Source organism: Lepus europaeus, chromosome X, assembly GCF_033115175.1.
Source record: "Lepus europaeus isolate LE1 chromosome X, mLepTim1.pri, whole genome shotgun sequence".
NCBI lineage: Eukaryota > Metazoa > Chordata > Mammalia > Lagomorpha > Leporidae > Lepus > Lepus europaeus.
The window spans coordinates 105,526,239-105,552,861 of record NC_084850.1 but is presented as its reverse complement, the minus strand read 5'-3'; the positions used below and the strand labels follow the sequence as shown (position 1 = coordinate 105,552,861).

The 26,623-nt window shown below is 41.2% G+C and overlaps 1 protein-coding gene across 1 annotated transcript in view; it reads left to right on the top strand.

The window, feature by feature from the left end:
* Nucleotides 1-26,623, top strand: part of MAOA (monoamine oxidase A) — a 68,367-nt gene that overhangs the window by 11,674 nt on the left and 30,070 nt on the right. The window contains exons 2-3 of the mRNA XM_062183328.1: nucleotides 8,005-8,099; nucleotides 14,723-14,860. Of these exons, the coding sequence (XP_062039312.1) occupies nucleotides 8,005-8,099; nucleotides 14,723-14,860 (233 nt within the window). The remainder of the gene's footprint in view (nucleotides 1-8,004; nucleotides 8,100-14,722; nucleotides 14,861-26,623) is intronic.

The window sequence follows — 26,623 nt, the reverse complement described above, 5'->3', positions numbered from 1 at the left end:
TGTGGAAGAATGGATGAATGGATGAGAGAATGAATTTAGTTGGGTTTGTGATGCTTATGAAGATATAAAAATAAATCATTGGCTAGTACTTGCTAAACAGTATTACATAAAATTGGCGGTGGTGGGCTTCACTACTCTATTTCTGATTTGCACTGTGGTTTCACCATTAAGCATAGTATTCAAGCCAGTCATTCCAAAAGTGCTGTAAGCCTTGCCACATATTCCCAAGCAAGCTGGCTTTATAGTCTGGAATACAGTGTACTTAATTTTGTATTTATCTTATTGAACAACCCTGAGATATCTTTATATACCCAGGAAAATATTTTTCCATATAACACCCAGTGGGAAATGCTGAGTTAGAGAAATCGGGACTGTAGAAGTATTGCTTAAGGAAAAAACTGAAGTTACAGATAAATTAATCAGAAGTAGCAAATATAACACAAAGGAGTTTTAAGGATTGAAATAAATCCATGAGCCTTAGAAAAAAGGACATTATTGGTGACCTTAAAGATAATGGTGATGATGACAGCTTATACTAATGGAACATTTACCACGTACCAGTCACTTTGCTGAATAATCACATATTTTACCTTGTTTAATCTTCATATCAGCCAGCAAAGCAGAGCTATTATCATTTATTTTACAGATACAAAAACAGCCCAAAGAAAACTTTCTACAATTACCACACAGTAAATTGCAAAGTGTGATCCCAAAGTGTGCTAGCTCCCTAACAGGAGCACTTCTACATAATACAGTTGTTGGAATCAACTGGTTTCTCATTAACCGAATCAACCAACTGTGGATTAGAAATGCTCAGGAAAAAATGTGGCTATGTATATAATCTTGTCTCCTCATTATTCCCTAAGCAGTACAACAACTGTTTACATAACATTTACATTGTATTAGGTATTATAAGTAATCTAGAGGTAATTTAAAGTAGCATAGGTTCTATGCAAATACCATGCCATTTTATATAAGGTAATTAAACACTCAGAAATTTTGAGCTCATGGCACATGGTGGTTTCCTGGAACCAGTCCTCTATGAATACTGAGAGACAAGGAACAACTGTACTAGAAGAATCAAATGGGAGCCTACCCCAGGCATATTTTCTTTTTAATTCACCACAGGATTTTTGTTTTGTTTCATAAACCATGAATGCTCATCAGTAGGATGTGTACCTTTGAATTCTTGAAGCATAGGGATTGGAAAGGGTGGCACCAGTGGATCATAAGAAATTAGTGTTTTTAATAGGACATAATAACCTAGGGATGACTGATTGGCCTAGTACCCACATCCCATACAGGAGTATATAGGTTAAAGTCCCAACTCCACTCCCAATTCAAGCTTGCTGCTAATGTGCAACCTGGAAGGTAGCAGGTGTTGCCTAGAGTGGGTCCCTGCTACCCATATGGGAGACCTGGATTGAATTCCTGGCTCCTGGCTTTGGTCCTGGCCTAGTCTGGGCCATTGTGGGCATTTATGGAGTAAACCAGTAGATAGGAGATTTCTGTCTCTGTCTCTCAAACATATAATAAATTAAAACTTTTCAGAAAAGAATAGTGTAAATGTGCTTGAAGAAATAAAGTAAAACAAAGGGTTCTTGGGGAGTTAGACAGGACAGGGATAAATGTGGAAACCAGGTTCCACCATGACAAGATGCCTGAAGTTTATACCCAGGGTGCAAAAAATCATTTCCTTGATCATCACAGATATTACTAACCTCCAAGGTGCAATATGTGAGTAAAATTGTTTTCCTAGACCATTTCAAGATGTCGGAAGCTCAGTGGGAACACAATTTCCATGAGTAGTGGCTAAGGAGCTGGAGCTTGGTTGAGGTTGCCATGGCAACAGCACTGCTGCCTGCATAAACCCTTTCTCAGGCTCTCCTGATCTAAATAACTATAACTAAGATGAACATTGCTAGAACTCTCAAATGAGATGTGTGTTTTTAGCAGACTTGCTTTTTTAAAACCTCTCCAATAAATCAATTAGCCTATTTTTTGTTTGTTTCTGTAAAACTTAATTGATTGAAGAGAGAGAAATCAGGAGAGGAATTATATTGTTTTAAATGCATCATCCCTCTTTAAAATACTTACTACAATGTGATTAAAAATCTACCTGTGTTGTACTTGATTCACTATTTTCCTGTTTTCAGTTTTTTATATTTTGGTAGTCATCAGATCTCCTTATTCACACAATAAGGCCTTAACAAACTTTTTGTGAATGTAGCTTCTGTAGGCTCTCTAGTCACAGAAAACCACAGGACACTCAGGGCTCATGGTCTCTTTTCTTCTTAATAAGCTGTATGTTCCATGGTTTGAGCAAGGAAGAGGTCTGGGTGGAGGAGATGGTAGGTTTTGCCAGCTCCCACTTAGACCTCTTCCCTCAAAAACATGGGTGAGAGAACCACAGCCTTTCTACACTAAGACACTTGAGACTGTAGCCCAATGGCATTTTTAAAGGTAACCCCTCATCTCCTGTAGCTCAGTGAACATCATAAACACTTGCTGATTCAAGTGACAATCACATTGGTAGCCTGAAATCACACTGGTAGTTTGAAATCCACAGTGGGAATGCCTATACACTATGGAAATCTAAATGCTGCAAAACATGTCCTCCCATGGTATATATGTGTGTTTTCTTAACTTTCATTTATTTGAGGGAGGAAGGAGGGGAAAAGAGAGAGAGAGAGAAAGCATGTTCCAGTCTGCTGCTATATTCCCTAAATGTCGATAATGGCCAGAACTGGGACTGGCCAAAGCCGGGATCCAGGTACTGAACCTGGGCACTTCAAATATGGAATGTGGCTGTCTTAACCAGCATCTTAATCACTGGGCCAAATGGTATCAACCTTTTCTTGTCTTAGGGATGTGAGGATAGGCTTCTTAGAATCCTAAATTCCGTGTGACCATTAAATGATGGAAAATGAAAGAAAGGAAGAGCTATAATGCACACTGCTCTTAGTTTTGGTTTAGTAACCTGTATTACTTTGGAACAAGATGAAATAAGTTTAAGATAAGAAATTTCTCTTTTATAATAACTGTGAAAAACAAAACAATTGACTAAAAATTTTATAGTAGCTACATTTTATTTGTAAAATGAAATGACTGGCTTTCAGACTTAAGAATATTTTCTAATATTTTTCTTCTGTTTGCCAAAAGTAAAATAAAAATATTTTAAAAGATTGTGGCAGGTCCAGCATTGTGGCATAGTGGATAAAGCCACTACCTGCAACACCAGCATCCCATGTGGTACAAGTTTGTGTCCCTGCTTCTCTGCTTCCTATCCAGCTCCCTGCTAATGGCCTGGCAAAAGCCGCAGAAGATGGCCCAAGTGTTTGGACCCCTGCCACCTACATAGGAGACCTGAATGAAACTCCTGGCTCCTGGCTTCAGAGTGGTCATCAGAGGAGTGAACCAGTGTCTGAAAGAGATATCTGTCTCCCTTTCTCTCTCTCTCTCTCTCTCTCTCTCTCTGTCTCCCCTCCCTCCTCCACTGTAACTCTTTCAAAATAAATCTTAAAACAATTATGAAAAAAGCTCTTAAATAATCTGTGGGGTTGATAATTGAGATATATTTTTAATGATTTATTTATTTATTTGAAAGGCAGAGTTAGGGGGAAAGAAACTGATAGAGAGAGACAGAAATCTTACATCCATTGTTCATTCCCTAAATGAGCGCAATGGCCAGGAGCCTGGAACTCCATATTTGCATATAATCTCTACACATGCTCCCATGTAAATCCTCTCTAGACTATTTATAATGTCTAATTCAATGTAAATACTATGTAAATAGTTGCTACACTGTATTATTTAGGAGATCAAAGACAAGAAAAATGCCTAAATACACTTTCAAACCATGATTACTTGAATCTGAGCATGCCAAACTTGTCAATAGGGAAGGTGTACTACAGTGGATTTTTCTAAATAATCAAAATCTTCCCACTTAAAATTCCAAGATTTTTTAAAAACCACTTTTCTGAAATTCTTTTAAAATGTTTTAAACATATAACTTATTTCTTAAACTAAAAGTTCAAATGCTCCTTGCTGAGGTAGGGCCAATCATTTTCCTATAATGTAGGAACAACCACTTTTGCCATTTTTTTAAATTTCAATTGGTTATATTCTTAAATGCCAAACTGCAAAACACCTTTGTCACTGGTGTGGTCATTGTGCTGGCTCAGGTCACCCCACTATGATTTCCCCCTTTAACCTCCTGGATATTTTATTATTGGCACTGAACCCCATTTAGCAAACTTGTGTTGCATCCACTCATCAGCTAAAACAAAATGTTACAAAAACTAGTGACAGTCATACATGAAATTTATTGAAAAAGAAGCAAATGAGAGACAAATGAGAGGCAAGGTAATCAATCGGGACAGGCCACCAATCGGGACCAACACTCCTTACCAGAGTGCAGCCCCCAACAGCGGGTTACACAGCTTTTTTTAGTATTCTGTCCACTTAGGGCTCACAATTTCGAACCAGACCCCTGGTATGCAGTGAACAATAAAAAGAAAACCAGAATATGGTTGTAAGATAATAGTTAACAATAACAAACCCAATAACAGATCCAAGATATGGTGGTAAGATAACAGTGAAGGACACATCTCGGTCAACCTAGTTCCTGGGAATTTGGGCCCACATAGTTTCACAAGATACACCCTTAGACATTAGCAAGCAAAGCTAATATGTACAGAAGCACGAGATCTGCAATTAGCTTTTAACCACACTCACTGCATTTTAATTCTGATTTTACACTTGTTTGGGAGTTACAAAGTACATTGAATTTTATTAAGACTTCATCTTTGGCCAGTGAGAGTTTATATCAGGTAGACTTTTAAGTCTTTCTGACATAATCCTAGTAGACTATGACAACCTTCTTCTTTCTAATATATCTTAATGTCCCAAACTCATCTTTTTAAAAAATATTTATTTCTTTATTTTAAAGGCTGAGTTATAGAGACGCAGAGGCAGAGACAGACAGGGGTCTTCCATCCGCTGGCTCACTCCTCAAATGGCAGCAACAACCAGAGCTGGGCTGATCCAAAGCCAGGAGCCAGGAGGTTCTTCCGGGTCTCCAACGCAGGTGCAGGGGCCCAAGAGCTTGGGCCATCTTGTGCTGCTTACCCACGTCATAGCAGAGAGCTGGATCTGAAGTGGAGCAGCCAGGACTTGAACTGGTGCCCATATGGAATTCTGGCACTGCAGGCGGCGGCTTTACCCACTATCCTCCAACCAGACTCATCTACCTCAGATCTGGAAAAGATCACAAGCTGTGGTTTACTGTTTTGGGGATTAAATTTTTGGAAACTTTAGTCTGGGTATTTGGAGTGTTCATTGTTACTGGATAGTTAAATTTTTTTGTTCTTTTCATTGGACAGGACTAAAGAATATATTTTTCATTTTTTAAAGATCGATGTATTTACTTGAAAGGCAGAGTTACAGAGAGAGGGAAAAAAAAGGAAGAGAGAGAGAGAGAGAGAGTCTTCCTTCTGGAGTTCAATCTCTAAATGGCTGCAATGGCCGGAGCTGGGCTGATCTGAAGCCAGGAACCACGAGCTTCTTCCGGGTCTCCCAAGTGGGTGCAGGGGCCCAAGGGCTTGGGCCACGATCCACTGCTTTCCCAGGCACAATTAGGAGGGAGCTGGATTGGAAGTGGAGCAGCCAAGAACAAACTGGCACCCATAAAGGATGATAGCATTGCAAGTGGCGGCTTTACCTGCTACACCACAGCACCAGCCCCATGAGAATATGTTTTTTAAAAGATAGGATATTTCCAGAGATCTTACCAGGGATTCAGATTCATATGTAGAAACACAAGATTTTTACTTAATCTCATTGTTCTACATCTAAATTTCTTTATTCCTATGCCCCAAATCCTACTTCTCAGTTACACTAGCCTGATTACCCCCACTTGCTTTATCCCACACTGCATATGTTAATAGCTTCAAGATAACAATACAAATGCTAACACCAACTAACTGATTATTGAGAGAAACATTTGCAGTTCTTTGTGTCTTTAGGGTATATACCATTAGAAATGAGCCATCAAATTCCTGTGTTTTAAAATCTTTTAGAATAGTTCCTCTCCTCAACCACTATCATTTGTATCATTTTACTATTTTTATCTCTGTTGCCATTCTTATTTTTCCTTAATATTCTAACTCGTGTTCCTCTTTAGTATTATGTTTATCTCTGCTTCTTCTTTCTTCTTTTTTTGTAATGAGAAATACAAAGATAACTAGGTACTAACATAGCATTTGAAGTATAAAAATACATGTAGATTTAAAAATAAGTGTACACAGACATCTTCTTATCTGTTAGCTGAGAAGTCCTAGAAGTAATGATACCCCAGTAGCAGTGAGCACACCTAGAACTCAGATCTTGATTTGTAATACCATTCCCCAATAAAAGTGACCAAAACAAACTTGAGAAGTGGCTGATTCTAAGTCTGTGGCAAGGAAAGACAAGATGAACTTGGAGCATCTTGTAGTATCAAAAAGTAAGAAAGTGTTTAGTTACAGACACACACAAAATAATGAGGGTGTGTCAAAGGGGTGCATAAACTCACTGAAAAAGCTCTGAATGACCAAAAATGGAACAATTGGAGTAACAAAATAAATAATGTAGTATTAGATTATATCACAAAGTATAAAACAAGTGTGTGTGAATTCATACCAATCTAAATAGGGAGAAGAGAAAAAAAATCTGCTGTGCAGAAGAATTCCAGTTTATGTAAGACATTACACCCTCAAACAGATAGCACATGACTACCTACACTGTAAGTTTATGCTACAGAGAGCCTTCATTTCAGCCAGTACAATATGAAAGATGGGTAGAGAGTATAGAGGGGAGACATGACAAACACTTCCTCAGCTAGGTTATCGGATCAAGATGAACATCAATGATAAATCATGTTGATAGCGTATACCCTTGATATAATGATTATCTAGAACATTTTCTCAACTTTCTTGGTATTACTATGTCATGTTTCAAATATTCTGTCTTTTATAAAAGCTTTTATTTACAGGTGAAAACCTGTTCTCAGCTTTGAGCCAATGAATTAGGTGTGAAGCATGATTCCTGCCTTTTGGTAACTGATAATGTGGTAAGGGAAACATGCTCTAGGAAGCTTTTGATCCAGATGCAAGTCATAAGACAAAATGCCACAGGATTTTTAGGTTGAAAAATAAACATAGATATCCTGAGGGCTAGTCTAACCAAGGAAAGTTTTCAGTAAAATATACTTTTCTGATTATACGAACAGGATTTCTAGAAGAGAGGCACTATAGGGGTTGCTTTAGGGCTCAAAAGACTCTATTTGGGGTTTTATTTTACCAGAAAGTAAGATATACATTTTTTTTATATATAATGAAGAGTGCTGGGCAAATGTAGCACCATGCTTTTTTTTTTTTTTTTTTTTTGACAGGCAGAGTGGATAGTGAGAGAGAGACAGAGGGAATGGTCTTCCTTTTTGCCGTTGGTTCACCCTCCAATGGCCGCTGTGGCCGGCACATCACGCTGATCCAAAGCCAGGAGCCAGGTGCTTCTCCTGGTCTCCCATGCGGGTGCAGGGCCCAAGGACTTGGGCCATCCTCCACTGCACTCCCGGGCCATAGCAGAGAGCTGGCCTGGAAGGGAGGCAACCGGGATAGAATCCGGCGCCCCAACCAGGACTAGAACCCGGTGTGCCGGCGCCGCAAGGCGGAGGATTAGCCTGTTAAGCCACGGCGCCGGCCAAGATATACATTTTTAAAATTATTGTAATTTGTTTCTGTCAACCAACTTAAAATACAAGATGAGTAAGCTAGTCATTTTGGAATCCTTTATGAAAAGTAATAAAATTGATATCTCAATTGATTGGTGTGATTGGAATTTTAGAAAGGAAGCAAAATCAATGGATTGTGTGTGATGTCATGCATTCATTTTATGTGTAGATCTGTTTAAATCTTGGATGTTTAGAATTTAGATATTAATGTGGTCCTCTCATTTTCCCTTTAGGTTTGGCGGCTGCCAAACTCTTATCTGAATATGATGTTAATGTTTTGGTGTTAGAAGCCCGGGACAGGGTTGGAGGAAGAACATACACTGTGAGGGTAAGTGATTTAATACTTATATATCAGGGTTTCAAAAAGTTTTTGGAAAACACATAATATGAAAAAACTATGCGTGGCTTAACATTTTTGGTAACAAAATAACTTGCATTTTAATTCAATTTTCCATGAATTTTATTAAATATCCTCATAATATTTCACTCAAATGGCACTACTGGAAATTTCAGGGACTGGAGATCTCAAGAGTTCATGTATGTAAGCCATTTATTCACCACAATCCTAAACTATGTCATCAGATAAGTGTCCATTTTTTTCAATAAGCAGTCATTGCAGAGTGGCAGCATCTGTCATACATCATAGTGAAAAACAACAAATGTGAAAAAATAACTTCAGTACTCATATAGTATCCTATTTTTCATTCTAGGAACCTAAATTGAATGTGTAGTGCTTCAGATGGGGTTATATTTTTGTATAATCTGGGAATCACTATCACACACAATATGCACACACACATACTTGCTATAAGTTTGTTGTTTATTTATTTATCCAACAATAAAGTGTGGTGGCTAAAGGAAGCATGAACAAATAGAGTGCATTTTGGTGTGACTTTTCCCTTTGCCTTTTTTTTTTTTTTTTTGGACAGGCAGAATTAGACAGTGAGAGAGAGAGAGACAGAGAGAAAGGTCTTCCTTCCGTTGGTTCACCCCCCAAATGGCCACTACAGCCGGCGCACTGCGCCGGTCCAAAGCCAGGAACCAGGTGCTTCCTCCTGGTCTCCCATGCGGGTGCAGGGGCCCAAGGACTTGGGCCATCCTCCACTGCCCTCCCGGCCACAGCAGAGAGCTGGACTGGAAGAGGAGCAACCGGGACTAGAACCTGGCACCCATATGGGATGCCAGCGCCGCAGGTGGAGGATTAACCAAGTTAGCCACAGCGTCAGCCCCTACCTTTGCTTTCTAACAGGTGTGTTGTTGCCAGAGAAACTCTTTGCTCAGGTTGAATGTGGCTAGATATGAGAAGGAAGCCTAGTTCAAACTACATTGCTGCCTGTTTATACTTAGGCTTACATCACCATTCTGGAAAAATGCATACCAGCTATTGTTTATTACTGTTCAAGGGAACTTTTGCAGGTGGATGAATTTTGTGGGAGGTGATGAAAGTACACAGGAAGAAGATGTGGGGTGGGGAAGGAAATAGGACTAAAGATGGAAGTTTGAGGCACATGTAGATAAAAAGTGTGGGGAGGGAAGGTAGAAGCAGAGGAGGCAGAGAGAAGCAGTAGAGACATATGAGGAGTACCAGACTACAACAATGTTATACAAGTCAGCGAATCAAAGAGGAAGGGATGCTTAACAGAGCCAGATAATATAGGATGAAAACAGAAGAAGTCCTTGTGTTTGGCAGTTAATTCATTAATGAGGGATGGACATTTGGCATAGCAGTTAAGCATCCCATATAGCAGTGCCTGGATTTGAGTTCTAGCCATGCTCCCAATTGAAACTGTCTGCTAATGCACACCCTGGGAAGCAGCAGTGATGGCTTAAGTAGTTGAATCCCTGTCACTCACGTGGGAGGTTGGAATTGAGTTCTGGGCTCCTGGCTTTGGCCTGTCTTATCCCTGACTGTGCAGGCCTTTGGAGAGTTAACCCTCAGATAAAAGATTGATTCTCTCTCTCTTTCTCTCTCTCTGCCTTTCATAAAATAAATAGTATTAAAAGGTCATTAATTTGATCATTTGCTAGTGTACAAAAATACAGGTTGAATATTCCTTAGCCTTTATGGTTGGGATCAGAAATTTCAGATTTCCTAATTTTATTTTCCAGATTTTAGAATATTTACATATACATACCAAGATATCTTGAGGATAGGACCCAAGTCTAAACATGAAATTCATTTATGCTTTATACATACTTTGTACACATAGCCTTTTTTTTTTTTTTTTTGGACAGGCAGAGTTAGACAATGAGAGAGAGAGACAGAGAAAGGTCTTCCTTTTCCGTTGGTTCACTCCCCAAATGGCCGCCATGGCCAGCTCGCTGCACCGATCTGAAGCCAGGAGCCAGGAGCCAGGTGCTTCCTCCTGGTCTCCCATGCGGGTGCAGGGCCCAAGGACCTGGGCCACCCTCCACCGCACTCCCGGGCCACAGCAGAGAGCTGGACTGGAAGAGGAGCAACCAGGACAGAATCCGGTGCCCCGACTGGGACTAGAACTCGGGGTGCCAGTGCCGCAGGCAGAGGATTAACCTAGTGAGCCATGGCGCTGGCCGTACACATAGCCTTTTACACATATTTGAGAAGTAGAGAGAGAGTGAGCACAAGCTCCCATCTGCTGGTTCACTCCCCAGATGTCCACAACAACTGAGACTGTGAGCCAGGAACTCAATCTACGTCTCCTAAATGGGTAGCAGGATCCCAACTACTTGAGCCATCACTATTCCCAGGAACTACATTAATAGGAAGCTGGAGTCAGGAGCTGGAGCCAGAAATCAATCCCAGAAACTCCAGTGTTAAGATGTGGTTATCCTAACTAGCATAACTGCTAGCCTCAACGCCTGCCCCTCTATACCATTTTAAAATTGTTTTATGCATGAAACAAAGTTTCATGGCATGGGATGTTCCACTTGGGGCATCGTGTTGTTGCTCAAACAGATTCGAATTTTGGAGCATTTTTGAATTTTTGGATTAGGGATGCTCAATCTGTACAGTGTTAAATAGCTGGAGATTGTCAGTAAGGACAAAATAAGACCATTAAAGTGACTGAAAGGAGAGGAAGCATCTGTCTAATTAAAAGATGTTTCAGTTATACTAGTAACAGAATGGCATAGGCAGTGATTAGAACAATGGCTTAAGCAATGGAAACATTCAGTTATTTCACAGAAGTCTGGTGGGAGAGAATCCTGTCTAGCACAGGAATTGGTGCAGTTTTGCCATCAAGGCTTCAGGCTCCTGCTTTCTTTCTGCTCTCATTCTTTGATGTTGGCTTACTGCCTTGTGATTACAAGATGGGTACTGTCACTCTTAAGCATCAAGTCCTCATTCAAAGCAGGAAAGAAAGTGAAGGAGCAGCACCAGCCTTGTTGGCAACAAAGCTTTTCCTTTACCAGAAGACCCTGACACACATTTGCTTTAGTTTCACTGACCAGAGTTGGGTCATATGGCTACCCTCAGCTGCTGGGGAGCCTGGGAAAGCAAGTAATTAACATTTCCAGGCTGCAAAATAGGAATAGACATGAGAAAGAGAATATAACTTGATATTGGAATAGCCGATGGACAACATCTGAACTAGGATATTGAACCAGCTCTTTCAGTCACACCATGCCATGCTACCTCTCTATCATTTGCTTCTCATTTTTCTAAATATTCAGCAATGTTATCTTGTGCCTAATTCCACCTTGCTCAGATCTAAGCGTAGTATACATCCTTGCTACTCAATGTGTGGTCTGTGGACCTACAGCCTTGGAATCACCACAGAGTTTGATAGAAATACAGAATCTCAGGCCCCATCCCAGACCTGCTGAATCTAGATGGCATTTTTAGCAAGCTCTCAAAGGGATCTTGCAGATGAGTTGCTCTAGGGTATATGTTTGCCTGTTTGCTCTAATTTAATGTCAACCAGATTAAGTTTATTTGAGGAATTTCTGAGTACTCCATCAGATACAGTCTGTTGAGGAGCTTATTGGTCTAAGAGTGAGACTGGGATTCTAGCCCCATACTGCGTATCACACTGTCTAAGGTAAGTCCTATGAACACATTACATCTCAGCTTTTATCTGGCAATAAGATGCAATCTGAATGTCTTCCAAGAATCTCCCTTCCATCTTCACATTCGAATTGAAGGCAACATGCAGTTGTGTGAAAGAATGGGTACCTATTCTGCCTATATGTCTTTGTTAGATATGATTCTGTCATTTTCTAGAAAAAAATTCCTTCATTTGGAGGTTGTTATTAAGTTGTCCTTTAGCTCTACTTTCTTATCTCTAAAACCTTTTGCTTATTAAATAGGAACATCAGTCATGTTGCAGATTTTCAATTAAGAACAAGTTTCTTTGTATAAGGGAAATGAGAATTCCAACATGCTTGTCCCTATCTATGATACTGGCCCGGGCTGCTTTGCCATACAACATCATTTATGTGTCACCACCGTATGAACACTGTTACTGTATATTCAGCATGATATTATTATCCCCTTGGATATATGAGAAAGGAATCTTGAAAATACTTAGAAATTACAGCTTAGCATTTATTTTTAAATAAATATTTATTTATTTGAAAGGCAGAGTTACAGAGAGAGAGAGAGTTTTCCATTCGCTGGTTCACTCCCCAAATGGCTACACTGGCCGGAGCTGGGCCGATCCGAAGCCAGGAGCCTGGAGCTTCTTCCCATGCAGGTGCAGGCCATAGCAGAGAGCTAGATCAGAAGTGGAGCATCCAGGATTCAAACAGGTATCCATATAGGATGCCAGCACTGTAGGTGGCAGCTTTTCCCTCTACACCACAGTGCCAGACCCAGAGCTTAGCATTTATTAAGATTCTTCAAAAAGTACATGGAAAATGGAAATAAAAGATAAGTTTATATTGATGCCAAAGAATTTTGAAATCCATGCACAGTTTTTTATATTATGCATTTTCTGCAAACTCCTTGAAGTACCCACATGTATTTCAAATGACTAAAAGGAGAAAAACAGGGCTTTAAGAAGCAGGGACAAAAATGTCATATAATAATACATTGAATTGAATATTGTTACAATTATGTCTAGTAGCATAATCAATTAGGATAATTTTGGGAAGAGATACCATAAAAACTAGTATGAATCTTCCAGTCCCGAAATGTCAACTTTGATATTGTCACCTGGCATCTGTTCAGATGGAGTTTCCATTAATTAAGAATTGCCCAGTTTTTCTTATGTAATTCACCCATGATTCTTCAGACTCATTAATAAAGTTGAAATGCTCTCAGGGATGCCACCAGATTGATGTATTTGTTTCCTAATATAGTTGTATGTTTATGGCCTCTTCAAAGCCTGAGTAATAAGATCTAGAACAATACCCTAAAGACTAAGGTACAGCATAGCAGCATACAGCATCACAGTTCTAGCATTTCCATTCTAAACCTGATACACCTCATTTAGAATCTTTCTATTTTGTGCAAAAACATTCTGTAAAATGCCTTCATGTAAGATTATTCACTTTATTTATTTATTTAATTTGTCTGAAAGAGAGAGATCTTCCCATCTGCTGGTTCATTTCTCAAATGCCCACGATAGCCAAGGCTGGACCAGGCTGAAGCCTGGAGCTCAGAGCTCCATCCGGGTATATCCCAAGAAGAGTCTTAACTGTTGTGCCAAATACCTGCCCTTTAAAGAGCAAGTCAGTGTTCTAAAGACATCATGTTTGGAAACTCCCAAGAGTCCTCTTGTCTTGGTTAAAGCTTAGGAATTTATTGGAGCCTAGTTTTTGTTTTTCAATCTTCAAATGGATGTTAAAGATTAGAGAAGGTTTGGAGGATGGTACTGATGGTTAGTGAAGGAGAAAATAAGGAGTGTAAGGGAGAGATGAAAGCAGTCAGAGAAGCACTTCATTTCTGCTATTGTGCAGAATGGAAACCCTGAATAACTCTCCCCGTTGAAATAAGTAAAATACTGAATAAGATATCCTGTCCTGATCTGGCAGAGCAGTCATGTCCAGAATTCAACATCTTCCCAATATTTCCACTGCTACCACCTGGTGGGAATCACTATCATCTATTGTCCAGGTTGCTGCCATAGACTGATTTCCCTGCTTTCATTTACCCTATAATCTGTTCTTAGTGAGACAGTAAGAGTAAGCCTTTCAAATGTAAGTGAGATCTTGGTTTTTCTCTGCTCAAAACCTTCCAAAGGATCCCCTTCTCATTCAGAGTAAAAATCAATGTCTTTGCAATCCGTGTGAGGTTTTATCTGACTGGGTCCCCAATGGTCTCTCTAACCTCATCTCCAGTTCTCCTTTCCTTGCCCAAAAGCTAGCCACACTGACTTCCTTGCTATTTCTTGAGTATAGTAGGCACACTTCTACCTTCAAGTCTCTGTGCTGGCTCTTTCTTCTGCCAGGAATGCTTTTTTTCTAGAAATAACTGATAAGGTAAATTGTACAAAACACATACTAGACTAACTGTACAATATACAGAGACACACGCAGAGGGACTCATACACACAGCCTTCAAAGCATCAGAAAATCAGAGAACTGACAAGGTAGTGAGAATCACTGGGACAACATTGGAAAGAATTGACCTACTTTTCTCTATGTGATGAGGGGGAGTTGCCAACCACTGAAGAAGTTGCTCCCCCAGAAATCCCCAGAGAAAAGCATACATAATAACTTAGATGTTTTGGAAAGGATCTAGACCAGCAGGATGCACTCCAGTGTTCTTAATTCTTTATGCATGTATTACTGAATGGGCCTCCCTGGTAGCTCTGATGGGATGCCTTATGAAGAATGTCAGACAGGGCTGTGCCCCAGTTCTTGAGTTGGATGAGAAAGGATTGCTGTTTTCAGTTTCACTTTTCTGCAGGAGATGCACAGCCCAGTTAAATGTGAAAGATAAATGGGGTTCATTTTTCATGAGACATAAAAACAGTTTTCTCCCAGATTTTAACTAAACTCTTCTTACCATTTTTTCTCTTTGTGCAGAATGAACATGTCAACTATGTGGATGTTGGTGGAGCTTATGTGGGACCGACTCAGAACAGAATCTTACGTTTATCTAAAGAACTGGGCTTAGAAACATACAAAATAAACGTCAATGAGCGTCTTGTTCAATATGTCAAGGTAAGCCTGGCTTTTTACACAAGTGAGGCAGTATTTTATTTGAGAAAGCATTTAGTTTGTTTTTAGTTATTTGAGTTTTTTGTTTTTAATCAAAGAAACCATAACAATAGGATCCTTGGCTTTAAAATCATATTCTACCTATCTTTTTTTGTGTTTTTCTTTTTCCTTTACAAAAACCCCTAAGAACTCCTGAAATCATGATGGGAGATCATGCCTCAGTTTGACCCTCCTCTGCATCAACCCCTATGACCCTCATAGCCTGCAACCTGCCTCCCCTTCCAACTGGAGTAGGCATGGGAGGCTCTTAGCTCCCTCCTTTTTTTTTTTTTTTTTTTTTTGACAGGCAGAGTGGAGAGTGAGAGAGAGAGACAGAGAGAAAGGTTTTCCTTTACCGTTGGTTCACCCTCCAATGGCCACTGCAGCCGGCGCACTGCGGCCGGCACAAAGCGCTGACCCAAAGGCAGGAGCCAGGTGCTTCTCCTGGTCTCCCATGCAGGTGCAGGGCCCAAGAACTTGGGCCATCCTCTACTGCACTCCCGGGCCACAGCAGAGAGCTGGACTAGAAGAGGAGCAACCGGGACGAGAACCTTGGGTGCCGGCACCGCAAGGTGGAGGATTGGCCTATTGAGCCGCAGCGCCGGCCTCTTAGCTCCCTCTTAATACATTGACAGGGTACTTGAGTAGGGGGCCTATATGACACACACACATACACAACCCCTAAGCCTTAAGTAACCCCTGAGCCCTGAGTCACCTAGGAGGCCACTCCAAGGCCCCAAGGAACACAGCAGTTTGAGGCCACTTCCTTCAGCTTCTGAACTAGCTGTAATCCTCATTTTTACCTGACATGTCTTTGAACTCTTTGATCATTTTCTCTGTACCTGGCTTTGACTCTTGGGAAGTCTAGCTCAATTGTGCAGTTTCCTACTGTTTAAACAAGAGACTGTTTAAACTCTAGTTGTTGATATCCACCCAAGAACTAGCAGCTGTTGCCAATGTTATTCTTTCTTACTGAAGCCAAACATGGAGTAAATGGCTGGAGTCTGGAAACATGCCTTGAGAAATCAAGTTTCCAATCTAACATTGCAGCCCACTTCCTGGAATTAGTATTACTAGGATGGGGGTCATTTATTCAGTCTAACGTCAGGACTCCTACAACAGTAATCACATCACTTCTCAGCAGAAACATCTCCACCTCGCTCTGCCTCAGACAATCACTGTGGGTCTGGAGGCTGCAGAGCTTTGAGAATGTCCTGGGAGTTAAATATACTTGTTTTGTTTTGTTTTATTTTATGAGAGGCAGAGAAATTCAAAGACACCAACAGAGAGCACTTCTGTCTACTAGTTCACTCTCCAAATGCTTGCAACAGCTGGAACTGAGCCACTCTGAAGTCAGGAGCCAGGAACTCAATCGAGGTCTCCCACGTGGGTGACAGAAACCCAACTACTTGAGCTGTCACGAGGCCTCCCAGAGTCTACATTAGCACGAAGTTGGAATCAGGAGCTAGAGCCTGGAATTTAATGCACTTAATCTGATCTGTGACATGACTGTTTAGCCAGCGTCTTTACCAGTAGGCTAAACACCTGCTGAGTTAAGGATACTTGTGAAGTATGCACAATGATGCCCATTGGGGAGATCAGGAATCTTGGTAAGCTCTGATAGCCACATGATTTGGGATACTTGGGAGAATCAGTGACACATCTGAGAAAACAAACCAGTAGCCTTCTAAAAACTGTAGGTTCAAATGTTAAGTAAGGAATGGAGAAAGTATAAATAATTATACAGTGTTGGCTTCCCTAAGCCATGATCAAAAAGGAAAAAACTCCTTGATTAGTAAATAATAACAGTAAGAGTAATAGCAGCTAACATTTATTGAGCACTTTTACATTTAATATGAGGAGAGAGGCCAAACCCTTTATTAATAATTTAATAGTCCTGTAAATTCACTTGCCTTCCATGTGGAAAGCAATTGATAATAATGATTATCCTGGAATCTGGGCAGGCTAATGCTTATAATCTCTTCCTCCTGAAGAATTGGGTGCTGAGTATTTTTATTTACCTGTAGGCTAACAAAAAACAACTAAGTTCTTTATATGCGTGAACTCATTAAATTCGTTTTTTGTTTTTTTTTTTTTTTTTGACAGGCAGAGTTAGACGGTGAGAGAGACAGAGACAGAGAGAAAGGTCTTTCTTTTCTGTTGGTTCACCCCCCAAATGGCTGCTGCAGCCGGCATGCTGGGCTGATCCAAAGCCAGGAGCCAAGTGCTTCCTCCTGGTCTCCCAAGTGGGTGTAGGGCCCAAGCACTTGGGCCATCCTCCACTGCACTCCCAGGCCACAGCAGAGAGCTGGACTGGAAGAGGAGAAACCGGGACAGAACCGGTGCCTCAACTGGGAGTAGAACCCGGGGTGCCAGCGCCGCAGGCGGAGGATTAGCCTATTGAGCCGTGGCACCGGCCATGAACTCATTAAATTCTTATGCTTACCTGCTAGACAGGTATGATTATCCCTATGTTACAGATGAAAAAGCTGAGGTTCAAAAAACTAAGTGACTTGACAAGGCTATAAAGCTACTAAACACCTAATAACCCCTGAGTGCATGCTCTTCTTTATCCCAATACAGTCGTCCCTTGGTATCTTCAGAGGACTGTTTCCAGAGACACTCCCCCACCTCTTGCCACCATGGATAAGTGATACAAAAATCCATAGATGTTCAGGTCCCTTACATAAAATGGCATAATGTTTGCATAAACCCTATATACATCCTCCTGTATACTTTAAACATCTCTAAATTATTTATAACACCTAATACAATGTAAATGCTAGGTAAAAGTTGATTATTTAGGAAATGATGATAAGGAATAAAAGTTTATACATACAAACTTTTTGAAGCACAGTTGGTTGAATCCATGGTGCAGAACCTGTGGGTGCAGAGGTCCAACTACTTATAACCCAGGAAATGAAACTGAGGGTCCTGAACAGAAGTGTGCTGGGCCTCCAGTGTTTGTTTGACAGACACACATCTATTGAGAAAGTATATCATCATCAATTTCACTGAAGCCTGGGTCACACGATGACTAGATGCAGATATTTAAAGGCTTCTCGTTACTTTCTCACTCTTTCTAGTTCTATGTTCCTTCATGCACATTTTGAAAACTGGGAAAAAATGCAGTTTAGGTATATCCTCAAACTAGGTACCTGCCAGCCTCCTTATACTCGCTCTAAAAAATGATGCTAAAGATTTTGAAAAGGGTACTTGTGTACCCATAGCTAACTTTGTGAGTAATTCAGCTCCTTGTTGTTCTTGACGGAGACAAGATTAAAATAAGAAAGTGCTATTTGAGTATTTTTACTTTACCTGAAGGTTATCAACAGATTACAACCTGCTATCCAACTTTCCTGATAGGATCTAATGAGTTAAGTTATCTTTAGTAAAGTATGGGGTTTTCTGATGTCTCTGGAATTTTCTGAACTTCACTGAGAACCCTACTTTCTAAAAATCCAGGTGTGATCATTCTCTACTTTGAGAGGGTCCTGCTGCAAGCTTTAATAGAGGATGATCTCATGGGAAGACTTAGGGAAATGCTACATAGCACATTAGTTGCCTAACTAAGCAATAAGAAATGTAAAGAGGGGCATCTACAGTCACTTTATTTGTTGCTGCTGTTTAGTCCTTCGCTGAGTTTAGGTCAGCAACATCCTTGACAGTCCTGTTCTGACTAAAAAGCCCAGCTTCAGCTTTCTGGAAGTGAGAGCTGCTCAACTTCCACCATATTTTTTTTTTTAGATTTTTATTTATTTATTTGACAGGTAGAGTTACAGACAGTGAGAGAGAGAGAGAGAGAGAGAGAGAGAGAGAGAGAGAGAGATCTTCCTTCCATTGGTTCACTCCCCAAATGGCCGCAATGGCCGGAACTGCGCTGATCCGAAATCAGGAGCCAGGTGCTCTTCCTGGTCTCCTATGCGGGTGCAGGGGCCCAAGCACTTGGGCCATCCTCCACTGCACTCCCGGGCCACAGCAGAGAGCTGGACTGGAAGAGGAGCAACCGGGACTAGAGCCCGGCACCCATATGGGATGCCGTTGCCACAGGCAGAGGATTAACCTAGTGCGCCACGGCACTGGCCTCCACCATATATATATATATATTTTTTTTTTTCACAAAACTGCAGACATGGCTGAACTGTTGCCTAAATAACCTAGTAGAAAAAGGCATCTTGTTGTGGCATTGGACTTGGTAGCCTGAGGCTACTTTCAATATTGTAATTATTAACTTCTGTCTCTGCCATTGCATGGCCATGCACATTAACACAACAGTCATATTAGGTCATAATTACTGAACATGCAGCATGTGGCAAGTTTGGTGCTAAGAATCATGCTTCGTCTGCACTTTGCACAACAAATAGCACATTTAAAATTGCAGCCTCAGTGGTCTATCTCTGAAGGTCAGAATAATTCACATAGTAATGATAGAGATGGCTCTCCTTTACTGAGCTCATAGTCTGTTCCAGGCCCTGTCTAACTGCCAGGGTTGTCACCTCCATTATCTTACCTAAACCTCATCAGGACCCTAAGGTAGGACCTGTAGCCTCATGTCACAGGAAGGGTCTAAAGCTCAGAGGTCAAATAACCTGCTAAGTGAGTAAGGGCCACTGAGCTGGAATTCAGGTCAAGGTCTTTGGATTTTTCCATACAGGCTCTGGCTATGCCAGATTCCAGTGTCAGGGACTATGGCCTCCAGGAGGCTGCTTTACAGTTTGTGCTTGTCCCAGGCTTCTTTGGAAGCTCCCTTCCAAGGATCATCTGTCCCCACATGCAGTGCTGGCAATCATTTTGCTGTGTCCATTGTCTTGGAAACCTGAAAGAGCAGTGTAACTACCTGCTATAATACGGGAATAATACTTGGTGTGGTGGGTATTTTTATGACGGTCATGAAACTATAAACAGAGGAGGCTATATGAGGGAAAAGCAGGAAGATCTTTAGTCCAGTATTCCAGATAAGATTGTCATAAAACTCTAGTGAAAAAAATCACTCAACTTATTTTTTTTAATTTTTTTGACAGGCAGAGTGGATAGAGAGAGAGAGACAGAGAGAAAGGTCTTCCTTTTGCCGTTGGGTCACCCTCCAATGGCCACCGCGGTAGGCGCGCTGCGGCCGGCGCACCGCGCTGATCCGATGGCAGGAGCCAGGTGCTTCTCCTGGTCTCCCATGGGGTGCAGGGCCCAAGGACTTGGGCCATCCTCCACTGCACTCCCTGGCCACAGCAGAGAGCTGGCCTGGAAGAGGGACAACCGGGACAGGATCGGTGCCCTGACTGGGACTAGAACCCAGTGTGCCGGCGCCGCAAGGCGGAGGATTAGCCTAGTGAGCCACGGCGCCGGCTAAAAATCACTCAACTTATTTAAAAGTATCTCAGTTCTCACTGTTTGCTCCACTTCGAGTAGAAAAAATGGACTTTCCCAGTATGATAATGTACATGGTTAATGATGTGCCACTGTCTGCATTGTCTTGTGACAACCCCAGCTTACATAATCTGATACAATGCGTTCATTTCTGTAAATAACACTGAAATGAAGTGAGCAAATCACAGAAAGATTGTTATTGTCTAGATAAACCAAGCCACATTCTTTATGGTCCAGATTGCTTAAGCTCTTAAATTTTCCTATTGCACAACCTTAAAGAATGCCCAAATTGTTTCTTCTGTCAGCAGTCTGTAGTACATGTAGTTTCAACCTACACAATGATGACTTTTAGTACTTACCAAATAATTATTCTTTACTTTTAGTAGATTGTGTTTACAGTGTGAGATTTGACATGACAATGTGCAGATCCAAGCTGGAGCCTCTTACCTGAGCACTGGAAATAATATACTTTTTAAAAAAAGATTTATTTATTTATTTGAAATGCAGAGTTACAGAGAGGCAGAGACAGAGAGAGAATCTTCCATCCTCTGGTTCACTCCCCAAATGGCCACAATGGCCAGAACTGAGCTGACCCAAAGCCAGGAGCCAGGAGCTTTCCCCAGGTCTCCCAAGTGGGTGCAAGGTCCAAAGCACTTGGGCCATCTTCTACTGCTTTCCCCTGCCATAGCAGAGAGCTGGATTGGAAGTGGAGCAGCCAGGACTCAAACTAGTGCTCACATAGGATGCTGGCACCGCAGGCGGAGGCTTAGCCCACTATGCCACAGCACCGGCCCTGATAATATACTTTTTATTATTATTATTATTATTATTATTTATTTGACAGAATTATAGACAGTGAGAGAGAGAGACAGAGAGAAAGGTCTTCCTACCGTTGGTTTACCCCCCAAATGGCCGCCACAGCCAGCACTGCACCAATCCAAAGCTAGGAGCCAGGTGCTTCTTCCTGGTCTCCTATGCGTGTTCAGGGACCCAAGCACCTGGGCCATCCTCCACTGCCTTCCCGGGCCACAGCAGAGAGCTGGACTGGAAGAGGAGCAACCGGGACTAGAACCCGGCGCCCACATGGGATGCCAGCGCCGCAGGCGGAGGATTAACCAAGTGAGCCATAGCACCAGCCCCAGATAATATACTTTTTGGTGATACTTCTCCCACCTTATCCCTTCCCCAGGGGACTGTATCTGTCTACTTCATTCATAGAAGTTTCATGTCATTTTGCTAAATTCATTCATCGGTTCAATATTTACTTTGAACCAGATATTGTTCCAGACTGCAGATTCAGGGTGAACAAATGATCAGTTTCAGTTCTCAGGGAGCTTCAAATCTAAAGGGAGAAGACAAGTAAACAGTAACAATAAGTAAGTAATACTAGCTAACACTTCTGCCTAACATATTCTGGTTTAGTAGGTTCTTTTTTCATTATTATTATTTCAAAGACAGACCATGATAGAAACAGACAGAGATCTTCCATCTTCTGGTTCCCTCCCCCAAATGCCAGCAACAGCAGGAGCTGGGCCAAGCTGAAGCCAGGATCTGGGAACTCAGTCTAAGGCGTCCCACATGGGACCCAATTACTTGAGCCATTGCCTGCTACTTCCCAGGGAGCACATAAGCAGGAAACTGGAATTGGAAGCAAAGCTGGAACTCTAATCCAGGCATTCTGATAGAAGATGTAGGTGTCCCAAGTGGCATCTTAACCACTGCACCAAATGCTTACTCCCAGATTCTAATGCTTATATAACGAATTTCTGACCTCTTTCTACAGTGAGCAAGTTTTTATGAATGTTGTGAATTTGAAATGGCTTTTTTGAGACTTTATCTGATCTGTGAAATGAATATGAATGAATTGTGTTTTGAACCTAAAAGGTAGATTTTTTTTAAGTTGCTTCAGCTAGATGTGTTTAAAATATTCTCTACCAATTATTGCCCTTTGGATAGTGGTGAAGGAACTGGTCCTAAGTCCCTGCTGGGTTGATTAATTACTTGCCTTACTAAATAAGATGTGCCATTGAGTTTGTTTTATAAGTGAATTTCATTGAGTTGTGGAAACCTTTTATTAATTTTTGCAGTGCCAATTCTTGGAGAGGAAGAATTGCTTGATTCCTCTTTTTGCTCTCCTTGGATTCCTCTAGTACAAATCATAATGCAGGTAGGGTAAGGGATGTAAGACAGGGAGAACTCAGCCAGAAACAGACCAAGGCATTTTGCAGGAGCTTCTTTGAAGGAGAACTTGACATTTATATATTCTCACTTTCTCCTTGTTTTTCACATCCTCTCTAAATAAAACTAGAAACTATAAATATTATACCATACATTCATTTTTAGAAAATGGTGTGATATTTACTTGAAATAATATAGGCTTTCCTGATAGTAACAGTTCAGTAGCAATTTTTCCTACTGTTGGTCCTGCTCTTCCCACAGCCATTTATTCAAGGTTTCTATGCCAACGACTGAAATCAAAGGCTTTTCAGAATGTGTGTGTTCTGGATACTAAGTATATTTTGACACTGTTGCTAAGAGGTATTCTTGATTTTAGCCAGTAGGTTGTGTAGAAGGCAAAAGATGTTATTTTTTGTTAGTTTGTCTTAATGCTTACAAGATTTCATTGTGACTTTGACCCTTTGCTTAAGATTGCTTCTTTTGCGTATCAAGAGGTAGCTTGTTAAAAAATTCCTTTTGGTAACATCCATTCTTTTCTCTCCCCCATTTGAAAAGACATCATTTGCTTCTTGTGGGTTAATAGAGAACTTAATGACAGAATTACCCATAAATCCAGGTCCACATTAACCATTTCCTCTCTGAGCTTTTCTTTTTCCTACAAAACTAACAGGGATAAATCCTAGACTTGTTTTCTAAAATATAAAGTTTCTACTCCATGAAAGCAATAGCCCAATATATAGCAAAGTGGGGTTACTTACTAGGCTTTTTCTTTTTTAAGAAAGTATAGTAACATAAAATGGTACCATTTTGCCATTTTTAGGTGTGCAATTCAGTAGCATTCACATTGTTGTATTATCATCACTGTCAGCCATCCACAGAACCCTTTTCATCTTCCATTCATATTTAATAGGGACTGTTCACTACAGAGTCACAGCACCCTCCTCAATCTTGGACTGGCCTCTGGCAGCATAGAAGTGGGTTAGGTCAGACACAAAGGATTTTTCTCACTATCAGACTGTGTAACTTTGTGATCACCTCATCATGTGGGACTTTACCATTTGGATTAATCATCACAAGAACCTTATGAATCGGGCCCCGAGCTGTGGTGTAGTGGATAAAGCCACCGCCTGCAGTGCCAGCATCTCATATAGGTGCTGGTTCAAGATCCAGCTGCTCCACTTCTGATCCAGCTCTCTGCTATGACCTGGGAAAGCAGTGGAAGATGGCCCAGGTCCTTGGGCCCCTGCACCCATGTAGGAGACCCGGAAGAAGCTCCTGGCTCCTAGCTTCAGAATGGCCCAGCTCCAGCCGTTGTGGCCATTTGGGGAGTGAACCAGTGGATGGAAGACTTCTCTCCCTCTCTCTCTCTCTCTGCCTCTACCTCTCGGTAACTCTGCCTTTCAAATAAATAAAAATAATTTTTTTAAAAAAAGAACCTTGGGGCTGGCACTGTGGCACAGCAGGTTAACACCCTGGCCTGAAGCGCCGGCATCCCATATGGGCGTTGGTTCAAGTCCCGGCTGCTCCACTTGCAATCTAGCTCTCTGCTATGGCCTGGGAAAGCAGTAGAAGATGGCCCAAGTCCTTGGGCCCCTGTACTCGCATAGAAGACCCAGAAGAAGCTCCTGGCTCCTGGCTTTGGATCTGCACAGCTCCAGCTGTTGCGGCCAATTGGGGAGTGAACCATCAGATGGAAGACCTCTCTCTCTCTCTCTCTCTTCCTCTCTCTCTCTCTCTCCCTCTCTCTCTCCCTCTCCTCTCTCTGTGTAACTCTGGCTTTCAAATAAATAAATAAATCTTTTAAAAAAAAGAACCTTATGAATGAAATGAAACATTACATAAGCAGCTTCCTTAAGAGAAGCTGTTCTAGTATCCTAGAGGTTCTGACCTTTCAGATTAGAGTGTAGTTGCCCATTAGAGATTATAATCTCTGGTTTCCTTCTCCCTCCCTGCTTTCTACTTTCACCCAATTTCCCCTTCTTGCAACCCCTGTCCTCAGAGTACACACTCACTGCCCTACTCAAAAGTCTCATCGATTCTGAATTTTCCAATTTTTGTGGAATAGCCCTCTAACACAGTTGAAACCTTAAAATCCTGCAGTGTTCTATGAATCCCATACCTGGTCCATTCTGAGCACTTCCCGATTAAGAGTTTAGTTGTCCCATGAACACACATTAACCCAGCCAGAAAGTCATTTCTGTTATTGCATGGTCCTGCCATTTAATAGGATCAATGCTGCTATGTAGCCCTCTGTCTTAGGTGTGGACTCAGCTTTTCATTTCTGTGTCAGGCTCAATGAACAGATTCCTTTAGAAAACATAAATGATCTTTGGAATTTTAGTGACAGTTAACCCTACTTTAGAGACAAGAGTGAGTTGTAATAATGTGTTTGGTTCAAGGTTCTACAGGAGTGAGAGGAGACAGGCCTAGTCGATCACTAACCTTCACCAACACAGAACTTGATACTAAGAAGAGACAGATAATGATAATAATGTTGATATCTGATATTTGAGCAGACCAGTTCTGTTTTCATAACATTTCATTTTATGTTTTCTTTGTGTTTGTGTTTCATGCAACCAGAAGAAGAAACTTCTCAATGGAATTAGAGAAAATTTGAGTGTTAATTATGGTTCAATGTAATGAATGTTTTGATCCTGAAGGCAGTGTAACTGAGTCCTTTTTACTTAGCAGACTTTTCTCATGTCATAAGTTTCAAAGGGAATGATTACTAAATTCATCTTTTTCCTTTCATTCCCATAGCTCTCCTATAATTTGTCAGAGTTAAATGATACATAGTGAACCTCAGGCTAAGATTTAATTTTGTATGTTTGCCAAAGTACCCAGTGGCCTAGTTTCTACATCCATATCCAGCAGATAAATGTCTCTGAAAAATAATCAGACTTTAGAGACAATGAAAGGAAATCACTCTGGCTTTCACTTGGTGACCAGTAAGGGATTATAAACATGTACCCTAGGACACAGACATGGGTACAACTGCTAATCCACATAATAATTTGGACATCCACCAGCAGAGTAGTCCTGAGTATCTATGACTTTTCCTTATCTGTGAATATTTCAAAAATGCTTTTCTGATATCCAAATTCTGGGAAGATTGTGCTGAAAGTGCTGGTTCCTGGCCCATGCTCCCTCCTACTCCCTGCCATCATCCTGCCTCCATCATGATTGCAGAGCCATCACTGAAGTAACTTAATCCAGAAGAGGGATAGGACTACATCTGCCCAGTTACAGGGAGAGGCAAGGTGAATGCATCTGTTACCAGCCTACCTGGCAAGAAGTACTCCCTGGCCCTTGGTCCTCTCCACCTGCTCTGACACTTTCTCGATACACTGTCCTGTTATGAGGTGGGAAGGGCCCAGGGTAAAGACTCAACACAGAGCCCACGAGGAACTCAAAGTTTTATCTAGGTATGCAAACAATGCCATCTAATTCCTGTTTGACTCAGTGTGGTGAGATGATGTACCCTGTTGTCCAGAAGGGATACAAATGAGAATGTATTCCCATGGGTAACATTCAGAAAATAAGTGTTCTGGTTACCACAGCTCCTCTTTCATCTATGTTTTCCTGTGTTATCTCAGGACAGTGCTAATGCCAGCCAGAATGTGAGGACAAGATGCCTAGTGAGTGTTTTCTAAGCAACATTAATCTCAAAACTGTTTTGCAAGAGAGGAAGTTTGGTGGTCAGATAAATTTTGGAAGTGTTCTATATTCTGTCTCTGTCTTTTCAAGCCAAGATCCCCATTAGCAAATTAGGAGTCCTATAAGCTCTGGCACTAAAAGAAGGCTGTTTAACTATAAACTTCATTTCTCAGATTTATGGCCATGGAGCCTGTTTGCATATACTATCCATGAAGATCAGAGTAAGAAATGCTAATGTAGAGAAGAGGTTTTAGAGATTTAGGTTCCCTGAGAGACTGAGGTCTTCCATTTTTTTCTGTTCCCTTCAACACCAAACATAGTGAGTTCTGGTGAATTTAATGGTAATGTTGATTCTGACCATTTTGGGAAAGGGTTATATGTGGAATTGATATAAATGCAAAATTGGCTTTCATTAGAAGGTCTATCTGAGTTGGGAAGAGAGGAAGTCATTTTCATAGAAAGTGCCTAGACTCGTTCTCAGGCCTAGGGAAATAGATGTGATACCAGATGAGCTATAAAAGCGAGCATTCC